The sequence below is a fragment of the Nematolebias whitei genome, chromosome 9, assembly GCF_014905685.2.
Source record: "Nematolebias whitei isolate Nwh7 chromosome 9, NemWhi1, whole genome shotgun sequence".
NCBI classification, from domain to species: domain Eukaryota; kingdom Metazoa; phylum Chordata; class Actinopteri; order Cyprinodontiformes; family Rivulidae; genus Nematolebias; species Nematolebias whitei.
Genome location: NC_056506.1, coordinates 45,442,284 through 45,458,350, shown reverse-complemented (window position 1 = coordinate 45,458,350; position 16,067 = coordinate 45,442,284). Strand labels below are relative to the sequence as shown.

General features: G+C 40.0%; 1 protein-coding gene across 1 annotated transcript in view; it reads left to right on the top strand.

Moving 5' to 3' along the window:
- The window catches only part of lig1 (ligase I, DNA, ATP-dependent), a 111,697-nt gene that overhangs the window by 25,262 nt on the left and 70,368 nt on the right, over positions 1-16,067 (top strand). Inside the window, exons 3-5 of the mRNA XM_037682408.1 lie at positions 3,152-3,326; positions 8,197-8,353; positions 12,880-13,020. Coding sequence (XP_037538336.1) covers positions 3,152-3,326; positions 8,197-8,353; positions 12,880-13,020 — 473 coding nt within the window. The remainder of the gene's footprint in view (positions 1-3,151; positions 3,327-8,196; positions 8,354-12,879; positions 13,021-16,067) is intronic.

Here is a 16,067-nt window from a genome sequence, read left to right as displayed (position 1 = left end):
TATATATATATATATATATATATATATATATATATATATATATATATGTGTGTGTGTATATGTATATATGGATGGATGGATGGAGATATACAATAATATAATTGTGTTTTTTTTTTAGGTCAGTTGTCTGAGGCAGCCATATTGAATTGAACTGACTCTTAAAACATTAATTTGTTGTGCATGCACTGGCAGTGATTTACTTTTTAGTTTTATTAAGATGTCTAGTGGTTCAAGAGATATTTTGCTAACAGACGAGGTTGACACCAACAGTTACTGCTAGTGCTATAAGTAAAAATCTTGTAAAAATCTATATAAGTGCTATATGTTATCATTGTATGTTCCCATACAATGGCAAAATTAGTTCTCTGCATTTAACCCGTCGCACCTGGGATACATCCAGGTGGGGCAGTGGGCAGCTATTGAGTGCGCGGGGAGCAACTGGGGATTGGGTGTCTTGCTCAGAGACGCCACGACATGTGGGAATGGCTGGGAGTCAAACCGCAACTTTCTGGTCCCAGGTCGGTTGTCCTACCTCTACCCCATCTCGGTCCCCTTAGTAGTAATTAAAACATGAGTTCGGAATGATGCTCAGCTACTACCACAACAAATTGTAGCTTGAGGGCTTCACAACAGACCCAAGTTACAGCCATTTTTATTCTTTGCAAAATCAGTTGGCTGTGGCAGCCATCTTGATTAGAGTAGTCTCTAAAAATATAGTAGATGTACATCCCATTGTTGGTTTTCGAGTTTCAATAAAATCTGTTCAGTTCTTCACATTTTGTTTACAGACAGACGTGGCTGACCCCAACAGTTAATGCCAGTGTTTTTAATCAAAGGTGTCATGTGATCTGTTGGCACTCAGAATATGAGCTGGGGATAAGTCTCAGCTACTACCACACCAAGATTTAGCGCAGTACCTTTTTAAAATTCACTGAATTGTTCAAGTTGATTTAGCTTTCGTGGCCAACTTGACTTGACTCGACTCTGAAAGGTTATCAGTTGTCCATGTGCATCCAGTTATTAGTTTCTGGGAGTTTCAACTAAATCTGTCCAGTGGTTCAGGACATATTTTGCTAACAGACAAACAGGGTTGACCCTGAACAGTTAATGCAAAAGTTTAAGGAAAACTATGGTTTAGTTTACCAAAAAATCGCCCACATTTAACGGCAGGGGGTGATAAAAACACATTATGCTCATTTCTGCAGTTTTATTTTACCTTTTTTGTAAATAAAATGTATCCGTAATGAGCGTTGTTTATTGTTGTACTTGGGATTATTATCATTTTTGATCACTCAAAGTTCTCGTTTACACTTGAGGATGAGCTGTTTTTCTTATACATTTTATTGTTGGATGTAACTGGGACCCTCTGGCTCCACCACATGTACCACATGTGGCGCGAATGACCATAAAGAATCTCTGACTCTGACGTGTGTGTGTGTGTTAAAAAATAGACGTCCTTTTATTTCAGTAAATATTTTCAATCAGACCTCTTGATCATTAATTAAAGTATTCAGAGCAGATCTTGGCTGATCAGCGGGGAGCGTCTCTGCAGCTGAGGAGGCGCACGGAGCTCTGTCTGGTCTTTAAACCCGTCTGTTAAAAGCCCGTCAGCATGTGCAGGAGATCCAGTTTGAGCGACAGCTCTCCGTTGATGAGTCAGACTTTTTTTTGCGGAGTCATTAATTATCGGAGGAGGATGCTGAGGAAAAAGATGAAGACTTGTTTTTCATTTCCGAGCTGCTTTGATGATAAAGTGTTCATTATCTGCAGACTGTATAATCTTTAAAGTGTCTTAAAACTCACTTTAATCGACTCGCCTTTATGTAACGATCCCCCCATCACAGCTTTGACCTCTTTTTTTTATGACTTTAGCTTTTTTTTATTTTTTTATAGCATTTTCTATTGACCTTATACTTTTTTTATAGTGTGACTCAGGCGCAGAGTGAGAATGTTTTGCCGACGTCGGTGTTGGTTTGTCTGTTTGCATAATATTTCACGAGTCACTGAATTTTTTTTTATGATACTTTCCGAAAATAATCACTGGTTTGACATCTATAAATGATTAATGTTTGGAGGCAACATGATTCAAGCTGGCCGCCACTGAAAAGTCATCTTAGCAAACACACAAGTGGCCATAACTCAGTCAGTAATACAGACATTGGGCCCAAATCTGCTGTGGTAGTAGCTGAGGTTAATCCCCAACTTGTACCCTGAGCTCTGTTGTGCAGACCTGCATTCAATCACATATATACTCTTAGCAAAATATCTCAAGAGCTTTAGATTTTAATGAAGCTCTCAGAAAGAACCCAACAATGTTCAGTGAGGTCATCTGGATGGTTTTTTTTGTTGTTGAGACGTTTCATCCAAAGGACTTCATCAATCTGAGGAGCCACAGACAAACTCAGTCCCACAAACAGCACACTCCCATAGTGGACCAACCAGTTTGATGGTGATAAGATGGTTTCTCCTCTGTCGACTCCTCTGAGGCAGCTCTAGCCAACGTGGTCCAAAACATCAAAGCTCATGCGCAACAATCCTGGTAAAAAATCCAACAAAGTTCAGTCAGGTCATCTGGATGTTTTTTTTATTTATTTATTATTTTTTTTGAGACGTTTCGTCCTTCATCCAAAGGACTTCATCCATGGCTCCTCACATTGATGAAGTCCTTTGGATGAAGGACAAAACGTCTCAAAAGAAACCGTCCAGATGACCTGACTGAACTTTGTTGGGTTTTCTATCTGGATTATTGATCATGAACTTTGACCTCTCAGAAAGAAGTTTACGTCTGTGCATCTATAACTGAGTAACTTTTGTAATCGGCTTCATTCAAGATGGCTGCCACAGCTAACTGACGTGAGCCTACACAAAAAATGGCTACACCTGAGTGAGCTTTACGGATAATGAGGTAAAGTTTTGTGTGGTAGTAGCTGCAGACGTAGCAGAAGATAATTATAGATTAAAATTGGCACGAGAGGCCGGTATGTGTTCCTTCATGTAAAGGATTGTTTAAATACAGCTTTTGTTATTGACCTTTTTTAAATATATTCTGTTTTTTTAGCACGTCGTCGTCGTGCTTTTCACCTGCTCTTCATGAATCAAGCTTATGGCTTTTGTGTTTCCGTCTTAATGGCGCGTCTGTGCACGTTTCCAGGCCTGTCAAGAGCCCCCTGAAGGTGCAGAACGGTGCTCAGGAAGCGGATTCACCCATCAAGAAGGTTGCCAAACGCAGCCGTCAAATCCTGGACAGCGACGAAGACGAGGCTCCGACTGTTAAAGAACAAGCTGCCACCAAGGGACACGGAGACAAAGAAGCTAAAACGGAGACGGTAGAACAGACGTTTTCTTCTCTCGTTCCACATGAGCTGAATCCGCTGTAATTAAGGGCTCCTTTAGGCTTATCTCCGCCTGTTGTTTATTTAGTGTGGGGCAAATCACTCTTACACAGAGGGCCAGTGATTGTACACTGACTCGTGATGCTGAATACATTTGTCAATAAGCCACATAATGAAAAGGCCTGATTATCGGCTTTGGCCGTCATTCAACCACCTGTTATTTGATAAACGCTCCTCCAAACCGCCCCGCTCACTTTGTTTGTGACATGTCAGCAATTATTTATTGTTTGCTCTTTGAGGTAGGAGACTGTGATGGATGTGCGAGGTTTGTCGGCGTGACCCACCTTGTCTGCTTGTTTATGTGCAGCCAGGTGGATGTAATATATCCACTCCCGTTCTGTTGGCAGCAAAGCATCTCCACTCCGGTTTGTCTGCTAGCAACTAATCATTGTTTCTGTCTGTGATCAGTCTCCTTTTTGACAAGATTAGATACTTATCTGTGTCAACAGTACGCTCGCGCTCCGTTTGGCTTCATGATGTTTAGGTTAAAGGGAATTTTTTTAACAGTTCTTACATCGGAAATAGCTTTAAAGAAATTATTTACTCAGTCTTGCTGGTGACACATTTTCTAAAAAAGTTTGGATTTCAGGGTGACGCTTCTTTTAAAGCACAATGAACAAATTCATTGGTCAAAGAAACTGCAGATTTTTCAGAGGACTGCAGCCTGTGAAGCATCACTGGTGTAAATGTGTTGCCACTGGTACCACTGGACTTTATAAACATGCTGCTTTTGAAACAGAAAATATTGGTGTAGTAGTAATTAATAAGTAATAATTGGTGTAGAATTGAGCAGCTCTGCTTTTTCTTTTCTTAAAAAAAGTTGCATTCCTTTTATGGGAACGCGGTTGTTGTGAAAGTGCCGGTGGTAAATTGGAAAAGTTTTTAAAGTTGCGAATGTTGGATTTTTTTTATTTTTGACATTTTTGACAAAGAGGGACAATAAAGAAAATATTTGTAAATTTGAGACTCCTGGAGAGGTTTAAACTGTAAATTGTCTTGTGCTGCTGTTATTAGTCACTTCATCAGATTTTCTGATTATTTATTTATTCAACCTTTATTTAGACAAGTTAATCCCATTGAGCCTCGAGGACTCATTTACAAGAGAGACCTGATTTCAACATAGAATGATGACAACAGCAACAACAATAGACAATTATAAAAAGGCATACAGATTATTATTATTATTTTTTTTTACAAATTAAAATAAGATGGCCAAAAAAGTAACAAAAACAGCTAGATTCTAAGGCGAATGTAGAAAACTAAAAACAGGAACATGTCTGCATTGGTCCCTGCCAGGAGTCCAACAGATTCTTAAAGCCACTTACAGAGGTCAAGGTCGAGAGCTTCAGGTCTTTATGTAAGATATTCCAGGAAACAGGAGCGGAGTAGGAGAAGGCCCTTTTGCCTAGTTCAGTCCTCACTGAGGGAACACTGCAGGTAATAATGTCCTGAGAGCGCACGCTGTAGCTGCACTCACACAGAGACATGTAGGAGGAGATGTATGAAGGCAGCAGACCAAGAAGTGATTTAAAGATGAAAATGAACCAGTGAGAGAGTCTGTGTGAAGTTAATGATGTCCAGTTAACCAGTGAATACTGGGTGCAGTGGTGGGTACGATAATCACAGCCAGTTATGAATCTTAGTGCACCATGATAGACAGCATCCAACATCTGCAGGGTTCCTGTAGGAGCGTTCATGTAGATAATGTCGGTATGGAGGGAAGGAAAGTCAGATACAAGGTGTTTCCTAGCGTTCAGGGTTAGACAGGATCTGTTTCTGAAAAAGAAACCCAGTTTAACTTTCAGTTTCTTTACTAGGTTTTCACATGGAGCTTAAAAGAGAGACGTGAGTCGACCAAGATACCCAAATATTTATAGGAATCAACAAACTCAATGGGGACACCATTTGAGGATAAAATCAGAGGAAGAAATGCTGGGACCAACTTCCTGTTTGAAAAAAAGCATCCCTTTGGTTTTATCGGCATTTAAGACAAGTCTGAGGTGGAACAAATCCGACTGGATGATGTCAAATGCGGATCGCAAAAGCTGGAAAGCCTTAGCAACAGTTTTAGCTCGACAATAAACAACTGTCATCAGCATAGAAATATAAGGATGCGTCAAGGATGCTCTGACCTACATTACCTATGTAGATTGTAAAGAGGGTGGGTCCTAAGACTGAGCCTTGTGGTACACCATTGTTGACTGTTAAATCAACTGGAGGAAGTACCATTATGTTGAACACATTATGCTAATGTTACATTATTTTAGCTTCCAAAAGCTACAAATGATAATACGGCCTAAAGAAGTTTAGGTTAGAGCCACATTAAGAAGTTGTTTTCACACAAAAAGGGCTGAAAGTGTTTTGACAGAACCAGATGCTTCTCTGATTTTATTTATTTAGGTTGATCCTCATTTAACAAAAATGCAATGAAAATGCCAAACTTCAACTTTTAATTTCCAATTTTATTTTATTTTTTTTCCCCTCAACAAAAGTCACCAAGTGATTTATTTTTACTAGAGCCCGACCAATATGGAAGTCTAGGCTTTCACCGATACCAATATTGTGAGGGGGAAGACTGATGTTGACAACTGATAAACTGGCTGAAAAGTTTTGAGCTTTGTCCACCAAAGTCCCCAAGAATCTAAGTAAACGGCTAGTTTTAAACGCTTTTTAACATTTGAAGTCTTGAAACAGTGTTCCTAACGTGCGTTCACATGTTCTATCTTCCACTTTTCACCATAAAGTTATCAAATGTGCTACAAAAATATAAACAAAGAAACACCCTTCCCTGTTCGTTGTTTAAATAGTCGCGTACGGTGAAGGCCTAATTACCGTAGTATTGACCTCAGCAGAGTTTCTTTTTTCTTTTTCAGAGAAATAAAGATTTCAGATGAACAATACATTTCAAGGCAAAAGGGCCTTCTCCTACTCCGCTCCCATTTCCTGAAATATCTTACAAAAAGATCTGAAGCTCTTGACCTTGACCTCTCTAAGTGGATTCAAACATCTGTTAAGTTCCTGGCACAACTCAATGCAGACATAAAAAAGGTTAAATCATTTCATCTGGACCAGTTTCTTTAAGGGAGAAACGTTTCGTCTTCCATCCGGAAGACTTCATCAGTCTACAGCCTGCCAACCAGATCTGTCCCATAAGTAGCCTTCGTTGCTGTGTTTGAAGCCAATCTCCTGTTGGAATCTCAGAAACCGGCTTTTCACACACGCAAAAGGACCCATCTGTCCAAAACACTCAATCATCTTGATTAACAATCAAACGTTTTAGGCCAGAAGGCAGATACTACTCACAGAAACAGCCTGAGGACACCAAGGTCAAAATGGTCCAGAAAAAGATTTGTAGGCTCAGTCATCCAGGTAGATAACTGACTGACTGATGAAGTCTTCCGGATGGAAGACGAAACGTTTCTCCTTTAAAGAAGCTGGTCCAGATTTTTTGTGTTATCTACCTGGATGATCGAGCCTACAAATCTTTTCCAATGCAGACATGTTCCTGTTTTGTAGTTTTCTACACCGCTTTACAACCTAGCTGTTTTTGTTTCTGTTTTCAATATAATTTTCTTTCATTTATTTTCTCTATTTATATGCTTTGTTTTAAGATTGTCTACTGTTGTCATACTCTTTTGTTAAAATCAGGTCTCTCTCGAGGCTCAGTGAGACTAACCTGCACAAATAAAGGTTGAATGAATGCATTTCATTGAGGACGATAAAGCTAGCGTTACTAACGCTGATATATTTTATTTCTACGTTAGATTTATTGTTCTGGATAAACTTTTATTTACAAGGCAATAGCCTATGCTAGGCTATGTAAACGTTAACTTGCTAACTTGAGAGGCTAATGACGAGCAGGTTGGAGGATCGAAGATAATTTATTATTGTTTTTTATTTATTTTACAGATCAGTTACAATAAACTTACCATGCTCTGCTCAGCAAAATACTCTACACAGTATTGCTTGCTGCTTGGGCTGTGCTGAAAGCGAAAGTGAACAGCCATGACTTGAAAGTAGTCCACATGCACCCTCTGCTGGATGCATTGCACAATTACACCTTTTTGCAATTAAGGACTCTGCTTGTTTCTGGTGTTTATATCTTCGCATAATGAGACAGTATGTCCCCAAATGCCTATATCGACCCTACCAATATATCGGTCGGGCTCTAATTTTTATATCAGATGATTTTTGACTGTTAATATACGTGATTTCATCCACATTTGTTCAGCTGAAATCAGCTGGGACAGATGAGCTGCTGTAGCGTCGATGCTGTATTTTCTGTACGAACTGTAAATGAGGATAATGATCTAAATTCAAGGAATGCACCCGCTGCCTTTTAATCTAAACAGTTTTTCACCAAGATCATCAAGTGATGAGACGTGGAAGCCATTTTGATCAAACCTTGCAAAATGTTTTGTGCGATTTCACGTGAGACTTAATGTTTGTACGTTGAGGATGACTCGGCTGCCACCACACCAGAATGTCGCTCACCGTTTGTAAAACTGACTGTTGGAGACGTTTTGTTGTGCTTAAGATTGCTCAGCTGCCGCGGCCATCTTGTCTCCAAAAGTTAATCGGTTGTAGATGTACGTCCATGGATTGCTTTCTGAATTTCATTAAAAGCCATCCAGTAGCTCACGAGATATTTTATTAACACTCTGAATGCACACAAACACAAACATTAATTGCCCCTTTTTGCGTATGTTGCTATTAAAAGTCAATCTGTGGTTCTGTTAATTAAAGCTCTCGTTAGTGCTTCCTGCTAAAGAGACGACGGCTGATGTTACTGTTCGTCTTTCAGAAGGATGACGAGTTTAAAGCCGTCCCCACCCCGCTGTCTCCACCACCAGCCCCAGCTACACCCGTAACCCCCGCCACCCCGTCCTCTTCGGCTTCTCCTGGGACCCCCAGCACTCCCAGTTCCATCTCCCCGACGGGGATCACCAAACGCAAGACTGGTCAGTATCTAATCAAGTTTGATGGATTCTGTGGCTAAAAGAAAAGGCCGTTTTTGTCTTGAATGTTTATATTTGGTTCAACTTAAACATGAGTGGCTTTAAGATGCAAAACGATTTTCAGTTTTAGTTGACAAGAAAACAACAACGATGTTTCAACAAAATCAGAAGAGATGACAAACTGGTTCGTTTGGCCCTGCTCTAGTCCAGGTTTAGTTTTTGTCAATCTTCATCAAACTCTTTGCAACGTTTTGAACTTTGACACCAGCAGAGGATTAATAGTTCTCCTGCCTCGAGCTGTTCGACCTGATTACTTGTTAGCAGGAGCTTAATGGCTCCAAATAATCAGTATTTCACAATGAAGGACAAACAAGACGTTTATCCCGAACTGGAAACCATTAAAAGTTTTCTCTCCAGAAACAGCTTACCAGGCTCTGGACTCTTTAGTTCCATTTGTTTGACTCCCTGGACTGCCTCACATTGACAACCTTTAAACTCGATCGTGTTTCACTATCTCTCATTAATCTTATCTGCTGAATCACAAGTACGCCCCTTCTGCAGCTTATGTAATTTATTTCTGCATGTATTTGCATTATGATAATAATGTTATTACTGATGCATTGTTTTGCAGCGTTTCCTTTCTGCTGACTGGACCAAAGCAGCAGAGCGTTGCTGTCCTATTATTGCAGCTGATTTTTCAGTTTCATTTGGGTCTTTTTTATTTTTCCCCCCAGCTTTTGTTAATTCTCTTTTTATGAACGGCTTGCACATATGTAGCGATTATTCCTTTCTGGTTTCAGTCGGCCCATGACAGCCTGAATATTAAATCTGTGGGATTTTAAATTAAAAGAAAGTTGCATTTTATTTCTCCCACCAATGTTCCTTCTTTGCAATTTATTACCGGGTATGCTTGAATGGGATCTTTAATCACTTGCTGCCAAAAGGCAAAGAGTTGGCAGTAGTGTTTTTGTCCGAGTTTGTGTGTGTTTGTTAGCAAAATATCTCATGAACCACTGAACAGATTGTAATGAAACTGTTAGGAGTATCATTGCAACGGATGAGCTTTTGAAGCCAACTCAGCCCAACTTGGCCTCTACAGCCAACTGACTTCACAAAATATAATAAACAAACAGTCAAATTTACGGACATTGAGATAAAATTAGATGTGGTGGTAGCTGAGAGTCATTTACGGCTTGAACTCTGTGTGTGACGTCTCGCAACTCATAACACTATTTACAAGATTTGGCCAAAACATCATCATCTCCTTTTACCGTAATTTCTGGACTATAGAGCGCACCTGACTATAAACCGCACACACTAAATAAAAAAAAAAAAAAACAACAAAAAAAAAATATTTTGTACATATGTAAGCTGCACTTGTGTATAAGCCGTGTGTGTTCACATTGTAACACGAGTGGAAGCACACAGCTACTGAGAGATGTGCATAGATCTGTCGCGATAAACAACAAATCAATTAATCTTATGATGAATGAAAATTATCAACCTCATTTTAATTTATCGGCTTTATCGTTTCTTTGTGTCTCTCTCTACTGAAGACACTGGATGACAAAAGTTCAACTCGGGTGCTCTTCACTGACCTTTCTCTTTTCTCTTTAAAATCCATTTTAACCGTGCAAAATTAGGTTTTTGGATCGTTAAAAGCAGCTAAACTGAGAAGCTAAGCTACGAGCTAAGCTAAGGTCGACCTTGGGAATAAACTTCCGTCTTGTCAAAGCTCCAAAATTCACGGTTGAAACCTGTGCCTTCGTGTAAAAAGTTGTTTTTCTCTACAAAAAGAAGCTGAGAACTTGTTTACTGATTTTATTTTATTTTTTAATTAAAAGCTTTGTGTGAAAAATATTATGCTAAAGAGCTCAAATCACCGAGAGTCTGCCATGTTACCATGACAACCCACGTCACGTCAAGGGACAGAGTCAGGCAGGCCCCATCAATCTCTGTTTTTAAAACTCGTTTAAAAACACTTTTTTTCATCGGCTTTTAACCTAGAGTGAGTTAGCATCTCTGTCTTATTGTTGTATTCTTTTACTTGTGATGTTCTAATTATTATTTTTTTAAATATATGTAGTTGTTTTTATTGTTTTACGTTTTTTTGTTTGTTTTTATTTTTGTACAGCACTTCAGACGGCTTCTATGTTGTATTTTAAGTGCTTTAGAAATAAATTGGTATGGTAAGGGCCCTCCCTCCCATTTTTCTTAAAGAGACACGCTGCTCAGTTATCCATCCTTTGTCTAAAAACGTTAAATCTGGTTCTCCGGACAGTCAAAAAAACAAAACAAAAAAATTGTAGAAACGTTTCGTCTTTCATCCGAAAGCCCCCTGTGAATAGCAAACGGGCGCTACAATTTTTATTTTATTTTTTTTTGAATGTCCAGCGGACCAGATTTAACTTTTTTAGATTTTTCTACGGGCAGCACGGTGGCACAACTGGTAGAGCTGCTGCCTCTCAGCGAGCAGGTCCTTGGTTCAAACCCCGGTCCAGGGGCCTTTCTGGGTGGAGTTTGCATGTTCTCTCCGTGCATGCGTGGGTTTTCTCCGGGTACTCCGGTTTCCTCCCACAGACCAAAAACATGCATGTTAGACTGATTGGTAACTCTAAATTGTCCCTAGGTGAGAGTGAATGGTTGTTTGTCTCTGTGTCCCTGTGATGGACTTGCGACCCGTCCAGGGTGTACCCCGCCCCTCGCACAGTGATTGCTGGACATGGGCACCAGCGACCCCCGTGACCCAAAATGGAATAAGCGGGTAAAGATAATGGATGGATGGATGGATTTTTCTACCTGGATTATTGAGCATGCATCAGGATATCCATCCTTTGGTTCATACAGTCTTATACTGCCATCAGGTGGTCAGAAAAGGTACTACACTCCAAACAAATCAACGTTTCTTCTAAAATTTGACAATTAATTATTGTTAAATTTTAAACAATATAATCGCCCAGCAAAATTTGTTACCGTGACAGGCCTAGATGTCCAGCTCTTGTTGTAGATCAAGAATCAACCACCAGATGGCGTTTTATAGACTTTATCTTACTGTCTGTGTGTGTTGAACAGTGTGAACATCACAGGTCTTCATGACAACTACCTCTCTCACTCATTGTTACTCTACTGAATGGCCTAACACAAACTAGCACATAAACTAGGCTAACAAGAACAGACCAATAACTAAAAGAACAATGCTAAACAGCTAACCGAAAAGATTAACAATGAACATACATTATACCCATAATCCGTCCCTGAGTCCATGCAACCGGCAGTCAATGCTACAATACGTACCAGTAACTTGCACAAATATGTACAGTATTTGTGGGCAATGCCATTAACATGGCTGGTAAAAAAAAAAAAAAATACAGTAGACTACCAGGAAGTCATTGATGGCTAGCTTCATCTTCCTCCTGCACAAGCTGTCCTCCTGCTTCATGGAGCAAAAGTTGCTCTGTGAGCGTGTGAGTCCCTCCTCACTGCTCGTTCTCTCCTCCCCTTCCCGTTTCATTGGTTCGACTGTGACCTGTTTGGTAATTTTTTTATTTTCATTTATACAAGTAGTCTCATTGAGTCACGAGGACCCACCCCCACAAGAGAGACATGTATTGGACAGCTATGTGAGCGCCCGGGTGTGACGAAGCTAAATGTTTTTGGTGGCAGGAAGCTCGTTAGCCCGTCCCCCGCCCCTCCAAAAAAAATCCTTAATTTAACCACAGCATTGTATAAACCGCGGGATTCAATGCATGTGGAAAAAAAAGTAGCAGCTTATAGGCTGGGAAATACGGTATTTCTCATTATAAGATCATCTTAAACTAAAACTCTTGCATGAGCAGTGGCTGTTTTGTTTCCATGTTACACCTTCAAGGAAAGCTTTAAATACAGTTTAGGTTTTGCCGCTTTTTTTGTTGTTGTTTGGGACACACCTCTTTTCTCACTTTCTTTTATTTATCCTTTTGCAGACCGGAATCTCTCTTGTTTTTTTGCACCCCGTTCTCTTTGTGCCGAATGGCTTCGCCGTTTGCTCTCAGCATCTGCATGTTGCTCCAATAACAGCCCTGCCGCCATCACTGCTGGCAGAATCATCACATTAAAGCAACACGCTTATTTGAGCAGAAATTGCATTCGCAATGTCTCGGGTTAATGCGTTCATCATGGATATCTTCAAGAAAAACAACAACACTGCTACCTTTGCTAGACCCTTAACAAGGAGCCAAACAGAAGCAGATGTGGAAGAAAAACCCAGATTGCCCTCAAGCTCTACTGTTGCGTACAATTATGGTGGAAATTACACGGGAACTGTAAAGCTGCTTGGCTGCATAATATCTTTCCGGATGGAATTAGTGTTTTCATTAGCAAAGTGTGCATCTGATTCTTTTTCTGTTGTTGTTGCCCTACATTTGCAGCAAGAGACTCGGCTTGTTTTTCATCTTCACTTTTTTTTTTTTGTTTGTTTAATCGTGGCAAATTTTCAACTGGAAAGCCTTTCACTTAAAAAAAATAAATATATATATTCTTGATGTTTGCAGCGAGGAAAATGTTCCCCAAGAGGAAGCTGGACGAGAGCAGGAGCAGCAGCAGCGAGAGTCAGAAAGAGGAGACTGAGGTCACGGAGGAACAGGGTCAGCATAACAAACGACCTCGTGTGGAGAGCTGTGTCAGCAGTGCAGGTACGCTCTCTCCTCTGCATCCTGTCTGATAACAGAGTGCACGTGCTGCGCAGGTGTGAAAGGTCCAGGTGAGGGGGGAAGCTGCACAAACACACTGAAGAAAATAAACCAGAAATAACACTGTATGTTTTCAACACACATACAACACCACACATATGTATAAATGCAAATATAAACAAAAAAACAAACAAATTTTCTGTAAAAATGTAATGCAAGTGTTGAATGACTGCAGAAATTTAATGAAGAAGCTAAAACTCACTTGTTATAGAACACTAGCTAAAAGCTAAAATGAGCAGAATACTAGCTAAAGGCTGAAAATCATGGCTAAGAGAACACAACGTCACCGTTGTAACATACTTTGTAGACTTAAGTTGTTGAGTTTTGAAAATATGATATGGATGTAATTTAAAATTATACATGGTTCTGCACCTCCGCCTCTAAAATCTTTTGTTCATCTGACCTCTGAGCATATGAACAGAGTAACAAGGACCACCTCTAGATGGGAGTGCAGTATTCCTAAACACAAATCTACCTTCAGACCACCAGTGTTTTCATACAAGGCCACAAAGGATTGGAACCAGCTCCCCACAGACCTGAAGACCAGCACAAATCAGCAAAAACTCTTTAACTTTTTAAAATATCAGATCAGAATCTGTGCAACTTTTGATATACCGTATATTACTTTAGTATGAATTAATACAAACTGGATTCCAAAAAAGTTGGGACACTAAACAAATTGTGAATAAAAACTGAATGCAATGATGTGGAGATGGCAAATGTCAATATTTTATTTGTAATATAACATAGATGACAGATCAAAAGTTTAATCTGAGTAAATGTAACATTTTAAAGGAAAAATATGTTGATTCAAAATTTCACAGTGTCAACAAATCCCAAAAAAGTTGGGACAAGTAGCCATAAGTGGCTGGAAAAAGGAAATTGAGCATATAACGAACAGCTGGAAGACCAATTAACACTAATCAGGTCAATTGACAACAAGATTGGTATAAAAAGAGCTTCTCAGAGTGTCAGTGTCTCTCAGAAGCCAAGATGGTAAGAGGATCACCAATTCCACCATTGTTGTGCAGAAAGATAGTGCAGCAATACCAGAATGATGTTACCCAGCGTAAAATAGCAAAGACTTTTAAGTTATCATCATCAACCGTGCATAACATCATCAAAAGATTCAGAGAATCTGGAACAATCGCTGTGCGTAAGGGTCAAGGCCGTAAAACTCTACTGGATGCTCGTGATCTCCGGGCCCTTAAACGTCACTGCACCTCAAACAGGAATGCTACTGTCAAGGAAATAACAGAATGGGCTCAGGAATACTTCCAGAAAGCATTGTCAGTGAACACAATCCACCGTGCCATCTGCCGTTGCCAGCTGAAACTCTACAGTGCAAAGAGGAAGCCATTTCTAAGCAAGCTCCACAAGCTCAGACGTTTGCACTGGGCCAGGGGTCATTTAAAATGGAGTGTGGCAAAATGGAAGACTGTTCTGTGGTCAGATGAGTCACGATTTGAAGTTCTTTATGGAACACTGGGACGCCATGTCATCCGGACCAGAGAGGACAAGGATAGCCCAAGTTGGTATCAACGCTCCGTTCAGAAGCCTGCATCACTGATGGTATGGGGTTGCATGAGCGCTTGTGGCATGGGCAGCTTGCATGTCTGGAAAGGCACCATTAATGCAGAGAACTATGTTCAGGTTCTAGAACAACATAAGCTCCCATCTAGACGTCATCTCTTTCAGGGAAGACCCTGCATTTTTCAACACGATAATGCCAGACCACATTCTGCAGCAATCACAACATCATGGCTACGTAGGAGAAGGATCCGGGTACTGAAATGGCCAGCCTGCAGTCCAGATCTTTCACCTATAGAGAACATTTGGCGCATCATAAAGAGGAAGGTGCGACAAAGAAGGCCCAAGACGATTGAACAGTTAGAGGCCTGTATTAGACATGAATGGGAGAGCATTCCTATTTCTAAACTTGAGAAACTGGTCTCCTCTGTCCCCAGACGTCTGTTGAGTGTTGTAAGAAGAAGGGGGGATGCCACACAGTGGTAAAAATGGACTTGTCTCAACTATTTTGGGATTTGTTGACGCCATGAAATTAGGAAACAACAAATTTTTCCCTTAAAATGAAACATTCTCTCAGATTAAACTTTTGATCTGTGATTTATGTTCTATTCTGAATAAAATATTAGATGTTGGCACCTCCACATCATTGCATTCAGTTTTTATTCACAATTTGTTTAGTGTCCCAACTTTTATGGAATCCGTTTTGTAGTTTTAGCCATATGTTTTAAACAAAGAATATGTTGTTAACTCAACAGTTTCCAGTCTTCTTACTTAAGAAATGAACAGCAACAGAGCAGCATTTTACACTGAAACACTTCACCCTCCAACCCTCTAGTGGGCGTCTCTTTTTCCTTTGAGGAGAGCCGACACAAAATGGTGACCAGTTTCCTCTGTGGCTTTGACCAGAGGGTCTCGCAGTAAATCACACAACAAAGTGTTCTTTTTACAGATCAGAGAGCAGGTTAAACCGTTTAAAAAAAATAAATAATTTTTTTTTTTAGCTCAAATGCACTCTCTAAAGCTGACAAACGAACTTTCGACGGGGAAAAAAAAAACTTTCAACAAAAGTGTTTTGCACATGCGTCCGAATACGAGTATGGCAAGCCGGCCGTAGTTAGCTTGTAGCTTCGCTATTTAGCTCTCAAAGAAACGACTTTAACACCACTTACGCACAGTTTTCAACTAAAAAAAAAGTAACGATTAAATCTGACAACTCTGAATTTACATCAGACACAGCATTACTGCAGTTAACCGATAGAACAGATCTCTATCATAGGCTAAAAGTCTATTGTTTCTATCATGTACCATATATATCGTGCATTCCTAGCTGAAAGTAGCCAAATCCAAGCTAAAAGTAACCTAGTGTATGCTGAAAGTAGCCTAATGCAAGCTGAATGTAGCAAAATTCAAGCTGAAAGTAGAAAACAGCATGTTAAAAGTAGCCAAATACAAGCTGAAAG